At 43.9% G+C, this 26,618-nt stretch overlaps 2 protein-coding genes across 3 annotated transcripts in view; one reads left to right on the forward strand and one right to left on the reverse strand.

The window, feature by feature from the left end:
* The window catches only part of LOC145940630 (LIM domain only protein 3), a 55,219-nt gene extending 28,988 nt beyond the window's left edge, over nt 1-26,231 (forward strand). The window contains exons 1-5 of one of the 2 annotated variants that reach the window (XM_083045984.1): nt 3,447-3,803; nt 15,775-15,886; nt 16,187-16,450; nt 22,400-22,640; nt 22,963-26,231. In XM_083045984.1, the coding sequence (XP_082902110.1) occupies nt 15,798-15,886; nt 16,187-16,450; nt 22,400-22,640; nt 22,963-23,118 (750 nt within the window). In that variant the 5' untranslated portion in view covers nt 3,447-3,803; nt 15,775-15,797 and the 3' untranslated portion in view covers nt 23,119-26,231. Of the gene's footprint in view, nt 1-3,446; nt 3,804-15,774; nt 15,887-16,186; nt 16,451-22,399; nt 22,641-22,962 lie in introns of those variants that run through there. The other variant, XM_083045985.1, reaches the window with a different exon arrangement.
* The window catches only part of LOC145940633 (uncharacterized), a 211,464-nt gene that overhangs the window by 51,818 nt on the left and 133,028 nt on the right, over nt 1-26,618 (reverse strand). The window lies entirely within an intron of this gene.

Consider the following 26,618-nt stretch of genomic DNA (forward strand, 5'->3'; position numbering starts at 1 on the left):
TATTTCGGGTCCCCGAGGTATGGGCGAGTGTTTCCACAGCCTTTCGTAAAAGATAAGATAATTCACGCACATAAAATGTGCAAGATTATATATAGACTGAAAATATTATATCAGAGAATGTTACAAGATATGTAATTTAAAATTACTACCGCTCCATAAAATATTTTTTTTTTCATCGACTCTCTCTTATCTTGAGTCCAAATTCCGATAATATTTTTAAAAAAAAATATCTAAATTCGGCTCCTATTATAATTATATAGATTTTTGCTAATATTGCGCGTATGTCTCCTTCTTCAAGTTTAACGCGGAATTTATCGTTCTGCCAGCTCGACGCGTTAAATGCTTTTTCGCGAGATAAGGGCATCGCGAGTGCGGCGGTCAGTTAGCGAGAGAAAAAGAGAGAGAGAGAGAGAAAGAGAGAATGCCGCTTAGTTTAATACACGTAACGCTACTTTCCGCCCGCTTTTTCTATCAAATGCTCCGCGCCGAGCTCCAACGGGGTTCGAAGTAGTATAAGTCGTGGACAAAGTAGACGGCGTACAGAAAACCTCCATTAAAGTCCGTAGAAGTGATTAGTACGCTCCCCATCCCCCTCTTCCGCCCTCTTCTCCATCCCGTTCCACTCTTGCCCTTCATTCTACACACACATACCACTTTTCCTCCCTCCTGTCCATATCTTCCTTTCGCTCTCTCACTTTTCTGCCTCTGTCTGACTCCTTGCAATTTCAGAGCTCTCTCGCATTTCGCTTTCTCCTTCGAACGGAGAACGGCAGACTTTGGAAATGCGCGTCTCGCGATACTCGTGGGAGAACTATTATCGAAGATCGTATAACGATTTTGGATCTGCGACAGTGTATTGTATACAGAGTATCGCGCACTTTCTCTCTTTCTGGATTCTGCCGAGTTGACTCTGGAGTTGATATCTGTTTGATGAAAATCAGAATACAGGTTGTATTTTTTTTTCTTCCATAGCTTTTCTCAATCTTCTCAATATTAAATATCTCAAAGTGCGTTTTTAATTTACAGCATTCAATAACTCGGTAATTAAGTCGCCAATGAAATTTCTGTTAAAGTAAAGTGCATCTGAGATTAATTGGCAAATGAAGTTTTATTACCTATTTACACTCTCAAAACTTATTCGCCGTAATACTCTCTCTATCTCTCTCACTCTCTTTAATTTACAATATTAACTCCCTAACTAAACCTCGGATTTGAAAAAGATTCGCCGAGAAAACTTGAAACTTATCTTATTACTCTTTAGACTATTCAGTGTAAGACACCGAATTTTTTACAGGAGTGCCGTTGAAAATATAGAAGCTACTTCTATTTTTTCTGATAATGTCGCTGAGATTAACGCGGGGAGAGTAATGTTAGCGCGTGAAGTCGGATAAGATCGCGATTTTTTTTCTGATAACACTACTTCCCGAGACGCGTAACCTAGACTTCCCGTGGTTGTGATAGGCCCAATGTCATAAATTAGCCGGTAATTAAAAGAGACCATCGACAATGGCGGCGACGATAAGCATGGCTTAATCCATTTCATCGGTCCCGGTATATGGGAGTGGAAAAAAGGTCGTAGCCTTTCTAATTTAATCTGGCGAATGATTCCGTGATTCTCGAAGCCGGCGGCAACCCTTTCATTACTTACGTCCCTACCCGGCGCCGCTCACCCTCGCGGCTCCTTGCTCACCTCCCTCAACCTCTTCTCCCTTCCCCTCTATTCTTTGTCGTCCCTCTCACCCCCTCGTGCTCCACCGTGAATCGGCGCAGAACACTAAATCAGCGACCGGTGTAATTTTTGTAATGGGAGGTGTGGCTTCGTAGGGGTGGCGGACGCGTGTCCGCTTAGTGGGGATCGTGGACACGCGGTAGGGATGTGCCACCCCTGCGTCGGCTCGCGTGTAGATGGATCGGTGGGGGATGAAATTCGTAGGGGCAATTCTAGGGATATCCCGTTGAGCGAGACGCGCCACACCGGAGGTTAATCCTCCACACCTATTTCACGAGAGTGATCGTCCTTTAGTAGGATCTTACGGGAGGGGAGAAACTTGCTGTCAATCTATTCATCGATTCATAATTATGATAATATTGTAATCTATCATTTCTCACATATATGTTACGTACTTTGTGCTTACATTACACATTCAGTTTCTCACAGAAAAGATTTATTTCAGACTGTAATAAATATTGTTATTAATAATATCAAAATTAATAACTAAATGAGTGTTGTCAAAATATGTATTTTGTTATTGATTATTATATGCTAATATTTTACTAATTTTATTTTCAATTGAGAGAATTGTTTAATCGGTATCAAACCATTAAAGTTGTTTCTAGTAGGTAGGCAATTTCTTTAGAGATTTATAGATCGTTTTCAGTATTTATTTATAAAAATTAAAAAATTGTCAAAACATTAACCATAATAATTTACTATAAATAGATTAAATTTTTTTACTAATCTTGGCAAGTAATTTTTTGATAGTTTTATTTGCATTTATTTGTACAAGACGAAATAAATATCGGGAATTCATATAAATCTATAATGTCATTTACTTTCCTATATCACATGATATATTCGCTAAACAGATTTATGATTGCACAAAAATTAATATATACGAAACTGACTATATTAATGTTAGGTAATAATATCGTTGATGTGATAAATATCGATTTTGAAAAAGATCCATCTACATATAATGGAGAACCACAAATAATCTAATCAATTTTTTCATTTTTCACATTTAATCACTCTACATTGTATGTCGCGATTAAGTCGGCACGGTAAAGTATCGATCCCTTACACATTCATTATGATAAATCGCTGATAATTGAATCTCTCTCGTTCGGCCGTGATTACGATCGCACGTCGTCCCTTATCGGGTTCCGGACAAAGTCGATTCTTACCCGCCGCGGGACGTCGACAGGCGCGAAATTAAAAAGAAACAAACACCGACGCGCGGACCATAATCGATATCCCCCTCGCGTACGCCGTCGTCTTCGCTTCGTGGCCGTCGTAGCGGCACGCTCTCTTCCATCCCTTTCCGTCGATCATCCCCGCACCCTCTTCGTCGTCGTCGTCGTCGCTGGAAATCGAGAGCTCATAACTCGCTTTCTAAACGCGCCGCCTAATCGACTGGAGTGCGACCGCTATCCCGAATCGGGGTACATCCGGCGTGATCCGCCTCGCGCGGGGGTTAAATTGTGCGATAGAGCGCAGATAGTTGAAGGATCGAGGGGGTGAACGGAAGAAGAGAGAGTGAGAGAGAGGGAAAACGCGAGGGGTAATGTAAGGGGTAGTCGTTGGTGGTGGCATTTGCGATAAAGTGGGGAAAGCGCGTAGGGGTAGTATAGCGAACCGGCGGCGGGGAATGCCGAGGGGAAAGGGGCAGGTTAGCTCGGTGTGGATAGTGGGGATTTATCACTCTCGGTGGCGTGCCGTGGCCGCACGCGGCACTCGGCAGTTTACAGCCGACCGCCGAACCGGCGGTCTCGTGGTATTTCCGGAAAGCTATCGCGCACGCTTCGTCCCGCTTATATTCGCGAGGGTTGTTGCGCGCCTGAAAGGGTTGGGACACGTTCCGCGAAGGTTCGGTCGAAGAGGGAGATCTTCGGTAGATCGATCGAGATACGGGAACAAACTGGTCCCCATCGATGAAGGAGGAGGACAGCGCGCGAATCGGAGTTGGTGATCGTTTCGTGCGTCTTGTGCAGTGCCACGTGACGCGGAGAGCTTAAAAGCACAGGAGGAGAACCGCCACTTGCACACGAAGCCCTTGCGCCCGTTTCTCAGCGATTGTTGCCAGGTAAATGCGATTGGAGATCGCGATTAGATTAGTGCGCGCTAGACGGACGGGTGAGAAATAGAATGAGACTTTGATGAGAAACTTTAGATCGCGTCGAGATTTGATTAGTCCGTGCAAAGGATCGGAATATAATTATCCAGTTCAATGATAGATTGCACTTATCGATATCAATCTCGAAAATCTCGTATACATATAAGACACCTGTGCAAAAATACTTTTATGAAAACATAAGATGTAGAATGAGAGAGAGGGAGAGAAAGCACTAGAGAAAATAAAGCACATCGATAAGCTCGCAGCGTATATAGATGGTGTATAAATGAACGTGCATTTGCTAAAGAAGTCGCGTGAGAGTTTCGCGTTAATTATAAACTGTCTTGCTTTTTAACTTGGCAGATAAGCACGCGCTGGCACACTTGTGTATAGTCATTCACCCCCTTCTTGCGCTTGCATCTCGCGCGAGCGTCCCATGTCTCATCGACCGACGTCTGTTCCAATTACCGGTGGCGTTTTAAGGCGATTCCGTTGTAGGGCTGCCGTTACCGACGCGGATTAACTGCACCCTTAGAAATGATTCGCATAGCTCCTTTACTTCGTAATTCCTTTGTCCCGAAACGTTCGTAATCGGGTGCGCGATTATCGACTAACGCGACTGCGAGGGAATTCGATTAACCGATGCCAATCCCTGCGACGTTTAATTAACCTTCGCAATAAAAAAAAAGAAGAATACAATCTGAACGAAATTGTATTATTTATGTCTTGTATCTTTTTATATTTTCCAGCATTATTGGAAAAATTCTATTTATTCTCGTGAATAGGCGACATGTGCGTCTTTTTCATCCTCAAAAATGGCACACGTTTTTTTTATAGCAAAAGTAGAAGTTTGCACGGGCACGGAAATTTCTTTATTCTTGCTCCTGAAAACTGAAATTGTTACATCCAAATTTGATGAGGAAATTCCATCCATTTATGACAATGGAGGCACGTCTCTTTATTGAACCGTCTTATAGTGAAGTTTCAGACGGATGCCATGAGATAACATAATGCACTATGTATGAATCGTTTTCGAGATATCGTCATCCAATATGCAAGAGCGAACCGGTTGTAGCGCGTGACAAAGCTTTCACGAAGATTAGCGCTAGGTGCAATCTCGCAAGCGATTCATCGGAATGGCACGTTATTATATAGCCCCTCGGAATTTATTTCAAAGCCTATTATGAGATAAGCGAATTACAAATATACTCTTACTATATATATTGTATATAAGAAAGCAAACAGTCGATTTAGGACACAATGAAGATTCTATCCCCCGAGCTAAAAAAAAAGAAAGTAAACACTTTATTTTTTTTAAATCCCTAAAACAAAATTACTTTTTATACTTATTACGTTATCTCTCTCTCTCTCTCTCTCTCTCTCTCTCTCTCTCTCTCTCTCTCTCTCTCTCTCTCTCTCTCTCTCTCTCTCTCTCTCTCTCTCTCTCTCTCTTTAACGCAAATTTAAATATTCATTCCACGAGATGAATATTTCGTGTTCTCCTAAATAAAAAAAAAAATAAGTTAACGCGTTGCGCTCTCTATTTACTCGACGAAAATTTAATTAGAAGTTTAATTAACGAATTATCGAACGTTAAACATCCGAAGCAGTCGATTAAGAAATTTAAGAAAAAAAAACATTTTAAACGGATATAAATATTCCCTGATAAATCTTTCAAGTTAAATAAGAACCGGAAATAATCTTTACTCTTCCTTCTCTTCTTATTCATCATTGGAGATAAGATACAGATGTATCCTTCTTGTTTAGTCACATCATGCGTTTTATTTCCACATATGTCGTCGGGCGTCGGTTGAAGTCGAAATAATGAAGCTGACTGTCCGTCCGAACGAACATCCCACCCTGTTCCGCGAAGAGAGACCCGGCTCTCTCTTCTTCATCATCCGACTTCCTTCTCCTCTTTTCTCATACTCCTCCTTCTCTTCCTACGCCGTCTCGACGTCCCGCCGAGAGAGCGTCTCAACTGTCGGCCACCCGCGTGTACTCGTCCGTTTGAATGCCGATAATTGGCACTAGTTTCAGCCGGCGGCGGGCTCGTTAGCCGGCCGGCTAAAGAGAATCACTTAATTATTTCGTTTGAAGTTCGCTCCCGATAGAAGAGAGATAGATAGATGCGGCTCGCGGGCGCGCACGCGTGGATCACCCGTGGCGCGGATAAATCGAGAGAGGAGAGAGCTGGAGCGAACGAGCGAGAGACCTTCGACCGCTCGGCGTTTGTTTCGCACCGACAAATTGCCGTGGCTAATTAGCTTCGCGGGCTAAAAGAGGAAGCAGCGCCGCGGATATCCTAGCCGTTATTTCCTCCCCGCTGTTTCGCCGGTTTATTACCGCGGCTGCTGAGTCGAAACCGAGCTGCTACTTTTGCCATTGTTGCGAAAAATTTCCCTCCTTCCTTTGTGTGTACGTGTGTTTGCTACGTATTTCAGCTACAGTATAAATAAAGCTAGTCATTTTCGGTTCTTGACACGAGTGTGTTTCTTCGAAAAAATTAAGCTAAAATTACTAACATAGTTTTTTAATAATTTAACATGATAACATATACGTACAAGATGAAACATTTCATAATTTGGAAAGATGATATAATACACGTATAATGTATAGAGAAAAACAATAATAAGAAATTAATATAATCTCTATAATAAAAAATAATATATATAAAAAAAAAATACATATAAGTGAACTTGTGTCAACTAATCCGAAGTTTCGCATAATATACATAACTAGCTCGTAAACTTTGAAAGGAGATAAGGGTAGGTACTCATCGCTTGTAGAAAATAGAAGTAGAAGTAGTCTCTTTTACCAAAACAGACCTTTCTCGCAAGCGGCGCTTTCCTGCCTGGACATTACAGCGTGCTAGCGAGCCGCTGCTATAATTTAATAACACCGGGGCGCGTGTAATGCCTTTCGACACGAGTCAGCGATAATTCCGCGGCGAATGTCCAATAAAAAGCCACTTTGCCCGATCGAAATATCAAATGTAATCCTCTTAAGTCGGCCGCACCGTCGAACATGTATCTCGCGAGCTGACCATCGCGCCCTGTCCTTCTCCCGCCTTTGCACCCCCAATCTCCGCCACCCCCGGTCTATCAACCCCTCTCGGACTCTATCTCTGTCCGCCTCGCTGAGCTACTAACTTTTACTTCCCCTCTTCTTCTCTTTCTCTCTCTTTTTCTATCTCGTCTTTGGTCTGCCCTCTTCTCTCTATCGTGCCTTCCTTAAGTCGGAGGCGTTGCTTTTACGGCGATTGAAGTTTCTCGTGGGTCCTTGGGCAAACCGCCAGGTGGCAGTGCCGCGTCCTTCTGGGCGTCGGCCCTGGGTGCCCTTTTCCTTTTGAGATTTTTCCCAGAACGAAGATATCGCTATGTACTTGAAACGCGCCGCCCGAAAATATAACGCCCGGTACCAAGTACGTCGAAACGGAGGAGAGTGGATGAGAATGCTCTGAAGAGCACTAAACTGATTCTGATTTTCCAAGAATAATCTTTGAAGGGCCACATATACACATTGTTTAATTTGAAAACAAATTTTAACTTTGCAGCAAACCTGAGGAAAACGACGTAAAACTGCTATGTGAATATACGGAGTCTATGTCGAGTTATGTCGCGATATATCTCCGGTTCGCAAATTCGAGGGTACGAAAACAACGCGGACACAGCACTGGCGCAAATTCCGCAACATTCTTTTATCGATCGTTAAAAGTTTCATTGGCGTTCACGGTTGCTTCTTGAACGCGACGCTATTGAGAGCACCTCGTGTACAATTAGCTCCTCTCATTAAAGAACCATTCACAGCGGCGATGTTCGAATACCGGGCGATGTTGAATAATTAGCATTTGCTACCGACCGAAATCGATTTGTTAATTAATAAAGCGCTAACGTTCGCCGTACTAATAATACCGGCCAACAATTGAATAGAGAGCGCGTTCATTAGCTCGCCGCGCGCAGCCGGCTAACGCCGGATCGACTTTGTATCGATTCGTATAATCGAATTTGTCGCAAGTCCTTCGAGGGATCTCTCTCACGCCGGCGCTTATCGTCGCGTAAACGATGTTATTTACAACGTTTGGAATGCCGTTCGAATGAAGAAAAAGGATTTTACATTATCGTCGGACATTTCGTCGCAATCCTTTTCCTCTCTTACTTTCTGTACTTCTTTCTCTCTCCGTCTCTCGCTTTCTTCTCTTCTATTACCACCCCTTCCGCCAAGATTTCGTGCCGCGAATTTTCCTCTCTGCCGTAGGGAGGAAACCCGCGCGGAGGAAAGTTCCTTTTCCAACTCGCTTGGTGATCCAGCTCGGTTACCGGCTATTGGCCAGGATATCTTTCGATTATCAAGACTATCCATACCTACCGCCTTAGCCGGGCCGGCTCCATTGTCTTCTCGGCTCTTTCAATTAATGTTTTGATTGATTTCGGACCCTCGCTTGGAGAACGCGACCCTTCCTCACGATCGGCGTGCCGTCTCTCTCTCTTTCTCTCATTCTCACTTTCTCTGAGCAATACTCAAGTTGGTCGTCCATAATCGGCATTCCGTAGAAGACGGAGTGCGGGAACGTGAGAATTTAATACGAAAAAAGGTTATTGAACTTTCGTTGATTATCTCTCGCTTTTATACGCTATAATGATACAATATTAGTGATAATTCGATTAAGTCGAAGGTCGATAATTTTCTGATCAAAAACTTATTTGTGGAGAGTGAAAATTTTACATATTTTTTAAAAAATTTATATTTAAATTTCTTCAACATAATATACAAGATGCATTTACTCAAGAAAACGCAAGGTTCCAGAGTGGATATTTATAAGTTAAATGAGAGAGAAATATAGAGAACGTCACTGCTAATTGTACGTATATATAAAATATACGACAGTAAATATTTACAAAATTGGTGACCATACTAAAGTTTGTTGTGTGATACTTTTAGATAAGGCGAAGATTGAACAGAGCGCATTAGAGAGTTAACGATTCTAAAAAGCTAATTGCGGTCTCGGGCTCGGATTACCAGAGATTTTCCTCTTGCGGAATACTACGTGCCGCAGATAAATCCCGTCTCCCCCTGGAACACGCCTGGAACACGGGGGACAGAAGGGGAGGGGGGATGTTTCAGTACGTACGAGGAACGTGCGCGACGTCGCCGACGACGTCGGCGTCGTCCTTACTCGGGATAGCGGGCGAGTTGGCTGCTGGTAGACGACGAAGACGACGACGACCCCCCTTTCCCACTTCTCGAATCGGCGGTGTTATACCGGTAGCTGTTTTATTGCGAGATTTGCGGCGTGGCCTCCCCGTGTAACAAGACTTACTGAGATCTTAATAGAATCTGAGACCACCCCTTCTCCCTCTCTCTCAGCGAATCTTATACCACGACGGGATTGTGACTCGATCCTCGTTCATGGTTCCGCGTCTTTCCAACCCTCCCCCGCATCGCCAGCTCTCCTCCCTTCGACGGACTTTCGAGGGGGGCAGGGTAGGGAGTGAAAGGAACTTGGGCGGGCGAGAAAGGGACGGATGAGAAGTTGACTCCAGCACTGCATCCCTTCGATGAAAAAAAAAAAAAAAAAGAAAAAAAAACTGACACTTATATTCTAAGCGTATATAAGAGGGATAGGAAGACGCAAGGGCGAGGACGGGGAAATGAAGCGCGGCGTGGGAGAGCGGTCTGAAGGGTGATTTATGAATATTGCTTACGGAGAGAAGAGTGTATCGCTACCGCGCTACTGCGTCGATTTCGCTCTCTACTTCGCGAACACTTCGAAACGACTTCTGCGCGGCGATTCCTTTGGTATATACGTTCGCGTTGTTTCCAGAGAGAAGAATAATCGCGCGGAACGATCGGAAGTTTCGCCGAGGTTATCTTGATCGATTCCTGTATTGATGATAGTACGTACAAATACATAATGTGAACATTTCATTGCCTAAATCCTAAAAATCTTTATGAATCTTTCCTTAATAACGAAAGCCTTTGATCAAAGCATCTGTAGAGTGGTTTCGTGTTTAATAAAACTGGATATATTGTGATTAAAGAGAGAAAGAGAATTTAAAGGGTTTTTGCGTGAAAAATTTCTTAATATAAAAAAAATACGATATGATATGCAAATCTTATATTAGAACGAATAATATATGTCACGTTAGACACAAAAACCTTTCGTGATCGAGTCCGTTCGTCCACCGCCGTATTTCGCTCTTTTGTCATTTCGGTTTCTCGCAGTCGGATCGATATAACTCCCTCCTACGAGCTGCCGCGCTCCGAGGTTCGCCCTTATCCCATAACGAACGCAATTGGCATCGTCAAGACGATCTCACGTGCGTCTTAATTATACCGTGAGCGGCGCCGGCTCGGTCAGGAGCATCGGGTTGCAGTGAATATTTTATGGCGGCGATGCCGAAGAGAGAGAAAGAGAAGGAGGACGCGAGACGTCGCGGCGCCGTGATAGTCGCGCTGTGTATAACGACGCGAGAGTAAGTCTGTCTCTTCGCCCTTTCTCTTTCCGCCTCCCCTCTCCTTCTTTTCCTGCCACCCACCTTCCCTCAGGAAGCTTGTTAGGCGACGCCGTGCTCCGCTATCTTCTAATTGGCGATATAATGATCCTGAAGGATGGAATACCGTGGGTTCCCTCAAGGACCCTGAGAAGGAGAGCGCACCCTCTCGCCGCGCCTCGTCTCTTTGTTAGGGTCGAAATTAAAATTTGGTTCTGCTCTGCCCTCTCGTACATTTCCTTTTCCCGTCTTTCCCTTCGACTTGTGTGCCTCTTTGGCTTTATTTCGGCGTCTTCTCCTCCGACATATTCATATTTCCACGATTCGCGGATCTCCGAAAAATGAAGGATAATTAAAAATAATTCATTTCGCATTCGCGCTTGTAAGAAGGAAGGGGGGACCGAAGAAGAGGCTCAGCTGCAATTTAGAGATTTAATACTGACCTCGATATATATATATATATATATATATATATATTTCCAAAATTATATAAATATATATATATAATATATAATATAATTGTATCAAGAAATCGCGTTGCATTCAGCTATGGAGGTTTAAGGGCCAGTCGCGCGGAGCGAACTATTAATTAATCGACCATTACATAGTTCGAAATGCGCAGTGCGCGGAACAAGTACTCGTTCTAATTACGCGCGCCCTCATTAACCATAGTAATATAGTAAATTTACAACTTGTAATTATCTCTCATCCGAGACGACGACTACGTAGCTCGCAGCCAGCGCCGCGACGCAGTTTCCCCGTGTTCGCCCAATCAGCGAAGAGCAGTATATCCGTATCGTTATCGCTGCTCGTCCATTCAGAATTTACGAACGGACCCTTGTATAGCGGTGTTGATAGTTACCAGGCCGGTCTCAATTAGTGGAACTTACGTCGCTAGGGTCCAATTAGACGTAGGCCAGCGCAGCTACACCCTGTTTGCGCAAGTTTGCCGTGCACCATCCTTACCACCGTCGTCCTCATCGTCGTCGTCGGCGTCGTCGTCGTCCTCCTCATCGTCGTCGTCGGCGGGTAGGGTTGCCCGCTGCAACCGCCCCGGTTGAAGGTGTCTTTTTCTCTACGCTAATGACTAATTAGCAGTCTCTCCACTTCATAGTATAATGACACGGGATCCAGTCCGTCAGGCTGCGGGCCTCATTATCAAGCCCCGAAATTGCAATCGTGCCTCTTTTTCAGCCCCTTTTCCCTCATCCTTTCTCCTCCGTCTTTTAGAAAAGATTTTCCAATTCGAGAGTATTAATAAACGGATTTCTCTCTGTATGCGTCCATCCGGTCGTGCTGTTGCGCTACGACGAGGCACCATATTTTATTGAGCATCTTCAATACGAAAGTATCCCCGACGCAAGAAACGCTCCCGATTGAATCGGCGAGTGCAGTTTGAGTCAGCTGGGGATGCGTCTCGCTGACCTCTAACCGTAATAATATATCGAGTCCACTATTCCCGTTCCTTCTTCGAGACGGTTTCATCATCTCTCCTTCCCTCGCTTCATATCGTCGCTTCTTCTCGTCCATCTATCCGTCTACGTATTTGTCCATCCCGCTCTCTCGATCTCTTCTTTCCTCCCACGCGGAGAGACTTTCTTTTACATTTATTTATTTCCTAAACGTCCGTCCCCACCGGCTACTTTATATTTGACATTTTTATTAAACCACCTAGCTCTGTCCGCTCCGACGGGATCCTCGGGATGGAAGGACGGCGGGAAACGCGAAGGGGGGAAGGAGCGGCTTGGCGCGGGGGTGGATTTCTCTTATATTGCTGTTAGGGCAATTTCGTAATCTCGCAAGGGTGCTCCTTATATTGACCGAATAAAAAGTCGTATCCGTTGCTGATTCGACGATCGAATATCGCCGTAGTTCGTCCCGTATTTGGGGGGCTGACCGTTCGCCGCGTCGCTCCATACTCCGGAAAAACCATAACGCTCGAAATCAGTTTGCTATTTTACGATTATGTTATCTCGCAGACGAGAACAGCGTAGCGCGACCGACGCGACGTAAGAGTGATTCTATCGGGACGAATTTCTCCGAGACTTTCTCGTAAAATCGGTGGTCACTAATTACCAATAATACTTTCAAATATAAAATAACTAATGTTAATAATACTGCATGCAATAATATATAAACATTTTAAAAAATTGTCTTGTTAACGGTATTAATACTATTTTTATTAATTATTAATTATTACGTTATTAATTATTATTATTAGTATCTCACGACTGAACACGTAAAATTTCCTACTCGGTACATGAGAAGAATTAGAGATATCGTCACAATAATCTAATTTCCATAAGACCGGCAGTAGTAAAAGATGTCGTATAGCGCGGCGAGCAAATTTCGCCCTTTGTAATTTTGTTTTATAAGCGATCGTAGACTGGAAGTCGACCGCGCTGACGACATCGGCTGGACCGCAAGAATAATTCAATATCTCAAATGTCCTTGTATGTAGAGAGGAGCTGATCATGCAGAGTGACAAACAAGTCGTAGTATCCTCATAGAATATTAGCATTCGCAGAAACATTTTGGTCTTCCTTTCTTACATAAGATTTTTACACGAATTTTTAAATACGTTTTATTTTTTGTAGCGATTTCGATCCAAGAAAACTTTCTCAGTCGCCTACGTCATCGTCATTTTCGAAAGCGAAAATGAAAGAATTAATTTTTATTAATTAGATATAATAAGTTTTACTAGATCTTTTATGTACTCTCTTTTATGTAAATTGCTTTCAAATGAATCAGATGAACTTATGATTGCGATAGATGAGTAATTTTTATCAGAGTGCAATGTGCGAATTTTCGCAGCATCGTAACAGGCTCGAAATTTTTCACCGACGCGAATGATTAATTTTTCTCGACTTTTTTTTGTTTTATATTTTGGTATCCATGCATTGAAGTTTTAATTTGCTCGCGAGTATTGGCAATTTCGATATCCACTATTTGCCAATGAAAAGGGTAAAGTAACATTTATTTTTTTTTTCATCGTATCTCTGCACAACCATCGCGATCAAATATGATATGTACATAACTATGGCGTTTGCAAAAACGCGCGTAACTAAAGCGCGAATTTCTCCCAATCATTCAAATTCATTCATCGTATATGAACTGTTCCATCGGTCAAATTCATCCCGAATGATCCGTTATTGAACCGGACAATTAGCATTACCGCGCTTTCTCCCGGTGGACGAGAGCTTGAAAATCGTCATCGTTAGCCGTCTTTCCGGGGGCGCGTCGCACCACTGTGGGCGTGTATATTTTTTTTTTTTTTTCATTCTGTCGCGATATGAATCGAACTCTATAAGGGAGAGAGAATCATTAAAAAAAACTAGAACCAGGCAAAAACGGAGCGTACGAGTCGTTTGACGAATCACGAGGCGGCTCTTGGATATATACCGACGTGGGTGGGTGGCGCGCCGCGGAAGGGAACAAGGGGGTAGGGGGGAATGATGTTTTTTTCCTCGGCGGCGCCTCTTTAATTTGCCCTCCAATTAACGGACGGGGTCCTATTTGAAAAATACCTGCCACGAGGGCTGGCAATTATACTTCTTCCTTTTTTTTGCGTCACGAGCGCGTTATTAGCGCTATCCGCCCAGCTTCACTTCCTCCCTCCCGCTTGCATCTCTCTCCCTTTCTCTTTCTCCTTCATCTCTCGTTTGCTCTTTCCTTCCGTCCACCGTCTCTCGCATCCCCTCGCCCATCTCCTACATTTCTCCCATCCATTTTGTCTTAGTGCATGTATGCGAGCTCGGCGATTGTATGCGTTTTACGTGTATTGCGGAGCACGCGGGTGAAGTGATGCGGCGATGGGAAAGGGGAAGGAGAAGAACGGAGCAAGATAACGAGATGGAGGAGGAGAGGCGAGATAGAGAGAAAAGGGGATTGGTGGCGGGTAGTAGTACTAGCGAGAGAGAAAATTGGAACCGGGAGTGAAAGCCAGGGTGGCGGAGGAGAGGACTCTCTCTCTCTCTCTCTCTCTCTCTCTCTCTCTCTCTCTCTCTCTCTCTCTCTCTCTCTCTCTCTCTCTCTCTCTCTCTCTCGGTGTGTGCGGTACGGTGGCTGCGAGGAGTCAAGGAGGGAAGGAGTGGCGTTTATAACTCGTGCCCGGGTCTCCCGGCTTTGAGAAGGCCAATTAGCAGCATAAAGCTGCAGCTCGGCCCCGAGGCCGAGGATGTTTGTATGTAATAATGGATTGTTACTCAAAGTATCCGGCTAATTAATTAAGCCCCCGCCGCGCGTCCGCCCGCTCATCGTGTTCCGAACGACGCGGCAGCGGTGGCGGCCCACTTCTCTCACTGTCCCTTTCCTCCCCCTTCACCCCTTCCTCCCTATGCCATTACCCCTGTCCGCTGTGTTTACCTGGGAAGTGTTACGCGAATCGCCTCGTAAGAACGTAACTGTATTCTCGCGATCACGTTTTCGCTCTCATGACTCTCGCGAAAATCCAACGATTTAAATCGGATGCATTTTCAACGTCTTCTTTGATGGGCTGCTGCACTATATTCCATAATCCGCAATTTCTTTTTGATAAAAATATGAGTCCGAAATATCTTGATTTTTTTGCGTGTGGAATTTCCGAAAATTTAAAATTTATTAAAATTTATTAATGCTATTAATTTTATGAATTTGTATTTGAAATATATATTTATATATATTTATATATACACGTGTGATAAAAATAAGATAAAAGAAATTTTATGTAAAGAAAAACACAAACATTGCTAAATTTCAAATATAGGCGCAATATATAAAATAATATAAAGAAATAAACAATTCAACACTTAGAGAAAATTAAGTATTTTGTTTTTAGTTAGAAATTGAAATGCAGCGAAGAATTAAAAATAATTGACGCTACAGAAAAATATATTTTCGATGCGAATTCAACATTTAAATATTGAACTACGCTGCTTCGAATGTAGACGAAAAAAAATTTTTTTTAATGACATTTTACGTAATCTTCCTCTCGCGAAAGATTCCGGCGGTTCTCGTGACGCAGCCTGCGTCGGTGTTTATTGGAGTCTGGGAGCGCGCGAGGACGAGCACAAGGGACGGTTCCAATTAGCTGCGCTAATTATTGCGTGCTGTCAGCCACTTACGACGCCGGAGACGCTTATAACTGCGGGATACGACGGCGTACACGGCACGCCAGCCGTCCGCGAAGTTGCCCCTTATAAACACGCGCAGATGTATACGATACGGTCTGAATGTACGAGAGAGGGTAGTCCTCATTAACTCGGGAAATCAAATTTCGAGCTACGAAATGACGCCGCGTGTCATAATCTTCTCGTCGCACAAACGCAACACTTTTAGACTGTTAAAGATTTTATTTTCCTCCGTATCGATCACACGGCACAATTTAACGATTGTATTTTTAATTCTGTCGTATATAACAAGATTAAAGTATGTGATTGTAACGATTCTATTTACTTTGAATGTTTCAGACGGCGCCGTAGCCAAAATCACGATGACTATGGACGTGAGCAAATCCGAGACGAATAAAAATGGTTCGACGCAGCAGGAGTGCGCCGGCTGCGGGAAAACAATTACGGAGAGGTAAATGTCGGCACTTTATGTAATCTGCATTCTTAAAGAAAGCATTCTTGTCCATTTTTCTTACTCTCCATTAATAACTCTGCTACGATATAAATATTTTGTTTCGAGTACGAATGGAGGAGAGGTAGGTCGATGTAAATATCGATCTTCCTCCTACGCGATAGCTTTTCTTTCTCCTCGTTAAAGTGATTAGCCGTTTTATTGGAAAATATATATTAGATATCGAGATAAAAGAGGAATTTCCGAGGCTTAACGGCCGGTAAGAACGAAAGCTGCAGCCTGTTATTGTCGGTTCTTCAGGTACCTCCTCAAGGCTCTGGAGCTTTACTGGCACGAGGACTGCCTCAAGTGCGGATGCTGCGACTGTAGGTTAGGAGAAGTCGGCTCTACCCTCTACACCAAAGCTAATCTTATCCTCTGTAAGAGGGACTACCTCAGGCTCTTCGGGAACACGGGATGCTGCGCGGCATGTAACAAGCAAATACCGGCGTTCGAGATGGTTATGAGGGCCAGGACGAACGTCTATCATCTCGACTGTTTCGCCTGTCAACAGTGCACTCATCGGTGAGTCCGCACAAATTGTCTCTATTATTATTAGATCCTTTTTTTCAGCCAGACATCTATTTTCATGCTTCTTCCTCTATTTAAAAAACACGTGCCCTTATTACTGCCTTATTCTAAGTATAGAAAGCAAATAAAATAAACGAAGGTGCAGCGAAAACGAATAGATTTGTTATTTTGCGATCGTACGAATTATATAGAAAATCCAGGAATTATATCAAAGATACAGACAGACATTTCGAAACAGAAGCAAAAAATTGGGGTTCATTAAGTATTAAAAATTACTACGTAAAATGGGATAGCTGGTGGAAGATTCGAATCGGTAAATTTACTATCGCGCGCGTCCCTACCCTCTTTTTTTCTCTACGTCTTTCTTTTTGTGCTTTATTTTCTGCCGTTCACGGCTTTCACGGCGATGCATCTTTCCCGCGTGGACACAAGGAGAGGGTAAGAAACGGCCATGGACTGCTAGTCCGTGAGACAGAGCCCATTGGAGAGGGAAAGGGGAGAGGTTGCTTTACAGGTCAGCTGGGAAATCACCCTGCGCTTTCCGCGCCATGACCTCTTCTTCTTTCGCTCGCGCTGCCATTCTCCGCTCCGACTTCATCGTGAAATCCCGCGGCGTACAAGTTCCCGCGTATCCCACGACCTCGGTTCTCAATCCGCCGAAAGGCGCGATATGCCATCTGCTTATTGATTCAATCCTCGTCCATCTTTATGTATTATTGGCGATCTCTTCGATTCTAAAGCGAGATTTGACATTTTCATCTCTGCGGCTGCCAAACGACCAACTGATGGAAATTAAATCTAAATCTGAGTATCGCTGATATTCTCGCGTTCGATCAAGATTATCCTCGCGGACGGGACATCGATATATTGACTCTTTTCAGGTTATCGCGGATTGTTTTATGTAAGATCCGAAAAAAGCGAAAAAGCGATGTAGTAAGTAAGATCAACCGCCTGCCAAAGCTGCGCGTTATCATCCATTATTCTTTTCTTCGATCGTTTTAATTATCCTGGGGCCGCGATACGATATTGTGTAAACAATATGTGACAACGACGGAGTGGCGGCGACTCCTGTCGCGATTCAATAGCGGTAAACGTACAAACGAGAGGACAAAACCGCTGAAGCGGTACAATGCTGGCTTACGAAGCGAAGTGACTCGTTTCGAAGGGGGGTAACAACGTTCGGGAGATAGAGAGGGTCGGTGGTAACCGCTCTATCGGCGGAAAATAGCGAGAGGGGACGGGGGAATGGATATGATAGAGGAACCGGAAGTGAAGGATGCAGTTTCAAGCCAATAGCAATGGCTCGTCCAGGCGTGCGGCAAACGTTGCGCGGCGTCTCAAACAATGTGAACAAAAGAGCATCAATTTTACGTTTTTATCGTCCGGCATTGTCTATCTTCGACAATGCGACTCGCGGCTAAAAACGACGGGGGGTTGGCTGGTCCGGAGGATGGGGGGTGTCGCGCGCGTCAGGATCAAAACCGAATCCGAACAGAGGGTGTGAGTGTCGTCGGTCCTTTTTTTTTTTTAAATGGACGTTTGAAGACGTTGGAAATACGAATCAAGTGAAGAAGCACAAATTGAGACGGTCGCACTCGGTTCGGTCATTATATTTGTTGCAACAATTGCGTTGCGTGCCGCTCGGGGATGATGCACGAGCGCAATTAAAGCACGCGCGCGCGCGCTCGCGATAAAATATGCCTGATGCGGAATATTCGGTGCGCGAATATCTCCCTCCCTTGCGATCGTGCCGCCTAAAAAGCAGGTAGGTAAATTTGAAGAGGGCAATTACTCGCAGCGCTGCGCGTCCTGTAACGAGGCGACTTAGAGTTTGCAATTAAACAGCAACAATTACACGGGGTAACTTTAGACTGTAATAACACAGAATAAAGGGTTGTGCCAGTGGCGGCGACTAGGCTCCCACCCTCCCTGGTTAGAGGATGATTTACCGATGCAATTAGCTCTTTCTCTTTCTCTCTCGCTCGCTCGTTCTCCCTTTTTCTCATTCTCTCGCCCTCTCAAATGCACACGAATACACACACCCATGTATGCGCCCTAGCGCAAGCGCGTATATATCCCCACAATTTCTTTGCTTCCGTCGAATCCGGTCAAACATAATGACTACTCGATTAAACTTTCGCCCCTGCGACTTGGATTTGATACACCCGCAGGATCGAAGCTCTCGGCGAAATTACGAACGACGTGGAATTTCCCATTCGCAAATGATTGCTTCGAAATATTATAATACAAATTACGTTTATTAGTATTATTTTAATTGCATAATATTAAATGCGTGTCTTTTTTTTAGTATATCTGCTATAGTATATCTCGTGGACATGATATTCGTTTCGAAAATATATCACGATCGCCCGCCTGTGTATCTTTGAACAAGCAGCACTCTCCACTCTTGGCCCGCAATTTTCGCGGATTTACGCCGCGGGGAGAAGAGAGAGGGTTGAGGGGGGTGGAGGTGCGTCGAATAAAGATTTTATCTGAGAAACTGGCGTACCGTGACGCGCAACGATGGTGGGGGTCGCTGAAACTTTGATGCGCCGAAGCTCGCGCAGAGAGACGGTATTACTCTTTGAAGGATACGGCCGCGTCGGCGAAGCGGCCCGTAAAGTGCCTCTCTAACGGGGTCACGCATTGCCACCACGACGGTATCATTTATTGAATCGCAGTGGCTCCTTTCCGCCTTTGCACCTCGTCTACGTTGCTGGACGTTGTCCTCGCTTTCGCTTCCGCTTCCTCCAGAGTGTCGGCACCGTCTCTCCCGTCTCTCAATTTCTCCCTGTCGCACATTGTCCTGCACAGCCGGCTACCCTCGTTAAAGATTCAACCGAGTTTTCTGAGATTGCGCCACCCAGATTGAAATTTTCCATGCAGACCCGAGAGTCATTCTGTCGCGCGACTTTCGTCCGCTCTTTTCGTTCTCTTTCTCTCCCGCGAACTATCTTCCACGCAAATGGTTCACAAATCTCACAGTCAGTTGATGGTTCTCACAATCAGCTAAATGCGGAATCGATTCAAGACCATCGCAATTGTAGACTATGGTCAGCGGTGAGATTATGAGAGAAATATTTTTTTTAATACACGAAAAAAAAAATATTAGCTACCATGGCTAAATTTTAGGTATCCCTATATTATATATTCCCTTAAATTTTTAATTACGGGAAATTCTACTAGATTATATAGCTTGAAAAAAATATTCGTTACGTAGCTAAAATTTAGGCACGGTAATTAAATTTCAGGTTTAATATAGGGATACCTAAAATTTAGCTATGGTAATTAATATTTTTTTTTCGCGTGTACCTTACGCAAAGCGGAAAATTTTAGAATATTTTGCTGGAATTTTGATTTTACGAAATTTTACAGATTTGTAAGATAGGTTTTCCGTCTTTTTTTTCGCTGACAAGTACACGGCTATCTGCCGATCGGTGATACTTCCCTTGCATTTGAACGACGAAGAAATTGCAGCGCGTCGCGGACTCCCGGGTGCCGTGAAACGTGTCAGAAGGGCCGTAAACAACGTGATGTATCCCGGCGACGCGTGCTGGTATGCGTACGACACGGCGGGGCGGGAGAGAAAGGGAGGAAGGGCGGCTCTGGCAGGCACGTAATAAAAAGAAAATTGAATGGAAACACTTACGGAATTGCGCCAATTACGTAGGTGTGGGCGTGCTGGATGCGCTCGCGCTGTATAATAAAGCGTTCGCACGGCGGAGGCGAATTTGTTCTCATTGCGATGAGCGCCAGAACGAGAGAGATAAATCAAATTTTAAGCGTTTATGAGTTGGCTCGCGCGCGCGCGAGTGTTACGCGATGAGCTTTAATACGATGGGAATTAAAACTTGGGTAAAAAGGGCCTTTGCCCGGCGAGATTTTAATATTTCGATCGTGGACGGTGGATAAAAAAATAGTTCTCGGTACTCGACGAAAAAAATAGAGACCTCGCAGTTTGCTATTTTCGCGACATTGATCATTTTTATATATTTTTTTATATTTTATTACCTATGTATATTAATTATATAATTTTTACTTCATTATTGCAAGTAAATTTCTGCGATTCTGCGACGATCTATATAATTTACAATACCCTTTCCGCTTTATTATTATAACTAAATATAAATGTCTATAATTATTATTAATTAATCTCGTAAAGAATAACGAGGCACTTGTGAGAGACATGGTAATTAATGTCATGCCGGCTTTACTTGTTTTAATATAATCTCGATACGTAATCAAGGCTGTCCGTTCAATTAGCTTTAGATACGTTCGCGATCCGAATAAAATATCCGGCCGCGCGCATCATGACGTTGCTTGACGTCGCGCACTGATTTCAAGCCCCGGCCGCGGCGTATAAAAACTCGCCCGGAGGGGAAAATTACGGAGACACACAGCGTGCACCCCGATATCATTCCACGGCAGACATTTGCGCCGTTTTCGCGGGAAAGGATCGGGCTTTGCGCGGCATTATTCGCGCGCGCATAATGGAAGGCCCGGGGAATGACTGCGCTCTCGTGCAACGCGATAATTCTATTTACACCGCGCAATTACGACGGGTATATCTGCCTCTAGCCAGACGGCCGAAAAAGATATTCCAAAGCGTTACAAGGATTATTTTTGTTTAAGCCGTCGAACATTGGAGTATTCCGCCCGCCGGATATTAATTTTTTTTTCACGCCTCCCCCCATCTCTTCCCATCACCCTCTTCCTCGCTCCGCTCCGCTCCGCGAATCGCCCCGAGGATTAATGGGAAATGACTAATGGTGAAATATAAATACGCTTTTCGTCGATTATATCGCGCACGATGTGGTATAAAAGGCCGTATAAGAATATCAATTAACGATAACGCGACGAGCATTATTTTAATTAATTCGTTTAATTTGCCTTCCGCTGTAAAATCGTCTTCGTCGTTTTTTTTATTTCGTTCAGACATATCGCGATTTGATATGTGAAACGCGTCTGATTATTCTTTGTTGGGAACAAGAATCTCAGCTAATTAAAAACCTTTGCACGGCTATTTAATGAAACAAGTAACTTTTCATTATACATATATACTTTTTTTTATCAAATAGTGTGATGTACTTATCGTACAAATAATCTATACAAAGCAATTTGAGTTAGGTAAATCTAGACTAAAAATTCAATATGTAAAACTGCCTATAATATATAGATATATATAAAGAGAGAAAGAGAGAGAAAGAAGAGGGGTGCGAGCGAGAAGGGGGAGGAAAGCAAGAGGATAGGTATCCGATTGGAGTGTGGCGTCATTTAGCAGACGACGCGTATAATGGGGGAAACGAGCGAAACCTCGGTATAAGCCGCGCGCTTGCTGCCAGCAACGGCCACGCGCAGCAACGCGATAATTCTATTTGCCGTGCGATTATGAGAGTATCTACCCCAAGCCAGACCCGACGCGGCGCCGCCGCAGCCGCCGTGCTCTCGTATTTCGCTCTCGTATTTCCTAGCCGGGATCAAAGCGGATACGTGGCCATTCTCGCGGACAGAGACTCCGATAATAATTATTTGTTCGATGCGTTACGATATGCTCGTTATCCAGCGGAACAACCCCTACCCCTCCCTCTTGCCGTCCCCATTCACCCTTCGCCGAATTTCCGCTTTCTTTTCTTTCACTCGACATTAGGATCGATCAGAAACAGTGAGATCGAGCAGGATAAATTATGCTTTATTTTGTTAATCGCAATTCTCCTTTGAATTTTTCGGGGGACGAAGGGAACCAGCTAAGCTTCACGATTTGACAAATTGATGAACGATGAATAATTGACATATGCAATTCTTCTATTAATTAATAAATTTCTTGTATAATTATTTTCAATTGTTTTTTGCATAATCATCGACACACGTAGGAGATCGAAGCTTAATAATTCGAGAAATGTGAACCGGATCGCAACACAGCGTGTTTCTCCTTTTTGCTTGCAGGTTTTGCGTGGGCGATCGGTTTTACTTGTGCGAGAACAAGATTCTCTGCGAGTACGATTACGAGGAGAGGCTAGCGTTCGCTAATATGGCGATACAGTCACCCGCCTCATTAGCATACATCAAAAGGCAACTCCCTCCTACACCGACGCCCCCGGGTCAGAACATGCATCCGGGACACAATCCGCTCCAGGCTCATCAAGGTCTGGGACAGTCGGTGGCTCAGCACAATCATGTGCCCAACGTAAGTTAATAAACTGCGCAAACGAGTCCGATCGATATAAAGCGAGCTCAGAAAACAAGTCTATCGTATAAACATAAGAAAAAAAGAAAAAAAATCGATAAATTAATTATCATAGTAGTATCTAAATATTTCATTTTCCATCCAATTGTTAATTGCAATAATCTCAATAATTATAACAGAATTTTAATCACGATATAATTGCGAAACTGCTTTAATTTCTTTAATTCACTTTCTCGATGTTGTCAAGTTGAGACTCGCGAAGAGATGAGTGTCGCGACGCGAAAGCGACGTCTCACACCTTGCGGACCTTTTATGTCTTCAGGGTCAAATGTCAGGGGGCACGCCGACGGTGAACGGGACGGCTATAGGAGTCGGCGGGCCGAGGGCGCCGGGTGACATGAACAACAACGGTCTGTCCGGGCCCGCCCTCGGACCCGTAAAGCCACCCCCGATGTCTATGCAGGCGCCGACCAGCTGAAACGAGGCTTCGCCGCCTCTGAAGAAGCTCAGGTGTCTCAGCGGTTATTAAAGACGAGACGCGAGAATTGTTTCTCCTCGCTCGTGGAATATAATCGAGGCTTCCGGACAGCGAAAGCTGCGGAGGAAAGCATACGTTTGCGTCGCTGAGAATGTTGGGGAGAATGAAAGGGTTTGGAGGGGTCGAAAGAAACGAGATGTAGTCAGGGGGATGAAGAGGTGGGGAAAATCGCGAAGAGAATCGCGCGAAAGATCGGGACGAACTCGAAGTGGAAATCGGAGGACATTTCGTGGACAAAGTGACAAAGGGATCGGAGATTGGAATCACTGTGATCGTGAAAAATGAACAAATTTAACGGAAGATATATTAATACAGTAGGATATGCGCGCGCGTGCGCGAGATACGAGCTGGAGCTCGATATACTGTATTTACTGAGAAAAACACATACATCCGCATACAATACACATACTATACACTGAAAACACGTGTACATGGACAACGCAAGCGTTCAAATGATGTCGTAAAATTCTCTAGATGTCTTTCAGGCGTCTCTTGGACTTTTGTGTCGTCTGTTGATGCACATACGCGTCTTGTAAAAATACGATACGATACGATACATCCGACACACACGTAAAAATAAATTAGATTGATTCGTGTAAGATATATTTCTAGCGAGAGAAGAGATATGGGAGCGAATGTGTGATTCTGCGCAAAAATTTACGTGTGCGTGAACGGCGGAGTCCTGTAAATATATCTATATCGCATCCGATTCTGTGAGAGTGTGTATGAGAGAGCGAGAGAGAGAGAGAGAGAGAGAGAGAGAGAGAGAGAGAGAGAGAGAGAAAGAGGGAACGAAACAATTACCAGTATACGCAAGTCCATCGAGATGACTCTTATCCCGCTCGTGATATCGCCGTCGTTCATCCATAAGGACGTAGAGCGCCGATTCAAAGAAGAGAACTTTTAGCGAAGAGGACGCGAGGGGTTCTGTAACATACGTGCCATAATCCTGCGATCTCTTGTTTTACAGCCAACCGAAAGTGCGCAGTCACGAAAGGGAAAGAAGAAGTAAGTTCACAATCATTTTATCATTTCGAAAAATTGGAAAAAAAAAGATCGGGTAACGCAAACATTTAATATATATATATATATATATATATATATATCGCATCGAAATTTCTATTAAATTTCCATCGTAGCACGATTAATCCGATTAAATTATTTTTTTCGTGCCTTTTTCTAGTCTCGTGAAATTTCTATTACATGTTACGCGAGATTAATTCGTGATACCGTTGATACCAAAGATTAATTAAAAAACGCTAGATTAAGAACCCCTCGGAGCGCCGCGGAAAGATTCAGATTCTAGACAGCCTGACGCGCGTCACGGCGAATTTTATTTTTTTGTAGGCTTCGTCCGGCGAGTTTCCGCGAAAGTGAAGAGCAACGGTGGAGCAAGCAGAAAACAATTATTTCTAAATATTTTATTAATCTTACAATTAAAATTTTTTTCATAAATTCCAGGACTTTAAAGGTTCATTAGCGAAATAAACTCATAGTAATTGATAACTTTGAGGCTGTTAAGTGTTCCGCCACTGGGCCGAGAGTCGCGAATTCCCGTCGGATCAGAGAACGAGAGGGGCTTAGTTTCACCTAGCTTTAACGCTTTAATGCCAAAAATACAGACGGCGCTTATCTATACCGAAACGATGCCGAACGACATACACTCGTAATCATATGGAAACAGGAAGGAGATCGACGGAAATGCTCTCTTGCCACATTGGTTGCCGTGACATTATTAACCGCGAAACTCGTAACGCTATTAACTGTGAGCAATTTCCCGCGATGCCGGAAATACCGATCCGTCTCGTTCTCGCTATATCCGAGCTTTCTCTCGTTTCCGGCCGGAAGTTGCATCAATATCGCGTTGGCAAAAATAACTATAACACTACCACTTTTCACGTCTGGCGATATAATATTTTTTTTATCTTATAGATATTATTATGGCTCAATCATTGATATGTTGTGAATCATCATTTCATTCTAGAGGCAAGATTAATAATGATTGTTACCTAATTAAAATGATTCTGAATTCTCAAAGTCTATCGGTAATCTTTGTCCGTTGATGCGACGTATGCGAAAGTTGAGAGAAAGTGCGCGTGACAGAAAATTAGTTTACATCGAACACTTGTCAAACTTTTCGAGCAGAACAACGGATCGAGTAGTACAAAGATCCCGCGACGTGGCGAAGGGAGAGAGAGAAATAGAGAGAAGTTAAACGATAGAAGCGAGCGGTGCGAGCAAAATTGGACATTATCTCCCATGTAGGACAGAGAGAACAGGGAATCGACTCTTTCCCATTTTTTATTCATCTGTATATAATATCACTCTTACCTAGGATTCTATTAATATATTAACGACCGTCCCACCCTCTTTACGAAAGGGGAGGGACTCCCATTACTACCGAGAAAATATAACATTCTTATAAATACAACCTGGTGTATTCCAACAGTGTTTTTCATTTCCAGCCAGAAGGATCAAAGTCGCGCGACTTTAATAAGTATGAATATCCTGCGGCGGATATCCTGCGCGACGCCTCTTCTTCACCTTCGACATCACTCTCTCCGTGTTTCAATTCCTCTCTCCCATCCGAACAAGCCCAGTCCATCTTTCTACTACTGCCAAGAAGCCTTGAAAGCGAGGTAAGGTGCGCGAAAGTTCGCCGATCCGATCGAGGGTGCCATTCAACGCGTACTACGGGGATGAAAAGAACAGGAGGGAGAGGAGAAAGAGGGAGGGATGACGGTTCGCGTGGCGTCGAGCTAATACGAGGAGGGTGGAAAACGCGATTTCCCTAATGCCCGCCAGCCTGCGGAGCCGAATGTTATTATGCGCGGTGAAGACTTTATAATGGGACGTGGAACTCCTTAAAACTCGCGGATACGCGCCTCCGAAATCGCCGCGGCGCGCTCGCGAGAGCCATAACTGGAAACTTATGCCGCCGCGATTGCGTTACGTAGGTCGTTTCGCTCGATGGGTTGTTTCATTTTTAAGAGTTACCGCGCCGAGCGGCCCGGATAAATTGATCGCCATTCTCGATGAAAAAAAAAAAAAAAAAAAAAGAGAAAAAACTCGCTCGATCTGATTAAATGCATTGCCGATTAACTGCTCGCTCAAAGCTTATTTGATAAATTTTCGCCGGTGGTGCGATTAAAGAGAGAAACACAGTTTAATTACATCGGGCACGTAACACTATTGATTCTTTTCAGTTGAAAATCACACACATCTGAGTTAATAAACTTTACGCCGTAATAAATTACGGCGATGTAGTTCGAAGATAGTGTGTTGAGCCCCCGGTTTAATCAATTCTTATATAAAAACGGCCCCAGAAGTCGTTTTAATCCGTACACCTCCACGCTATTTTAATCCGTATTTCACCGGCGAAGATATTATCAAAAATAATATCCCCCGCCTTTAATGCGTTCGGACCGGAAGGGGTTAAC

Source organism: Prenolepis imparis, unplaced genomic scaffold (genome assembly GCF_030444845.1).
Source record: "Prenolepis imparis isolate NDT839.2.m4 unplaced genomic scaffold, iyPreImpa1.0 SCAF_9, whole genome shotgun sequence".
In the NCBI taxonomy this organism is placed as follows: Eukaryota; Metazoa; Arthropoda; class Insecta; order Hymenoptera; family Formicidae; genus Prenolepis; species Prenolepis imparis.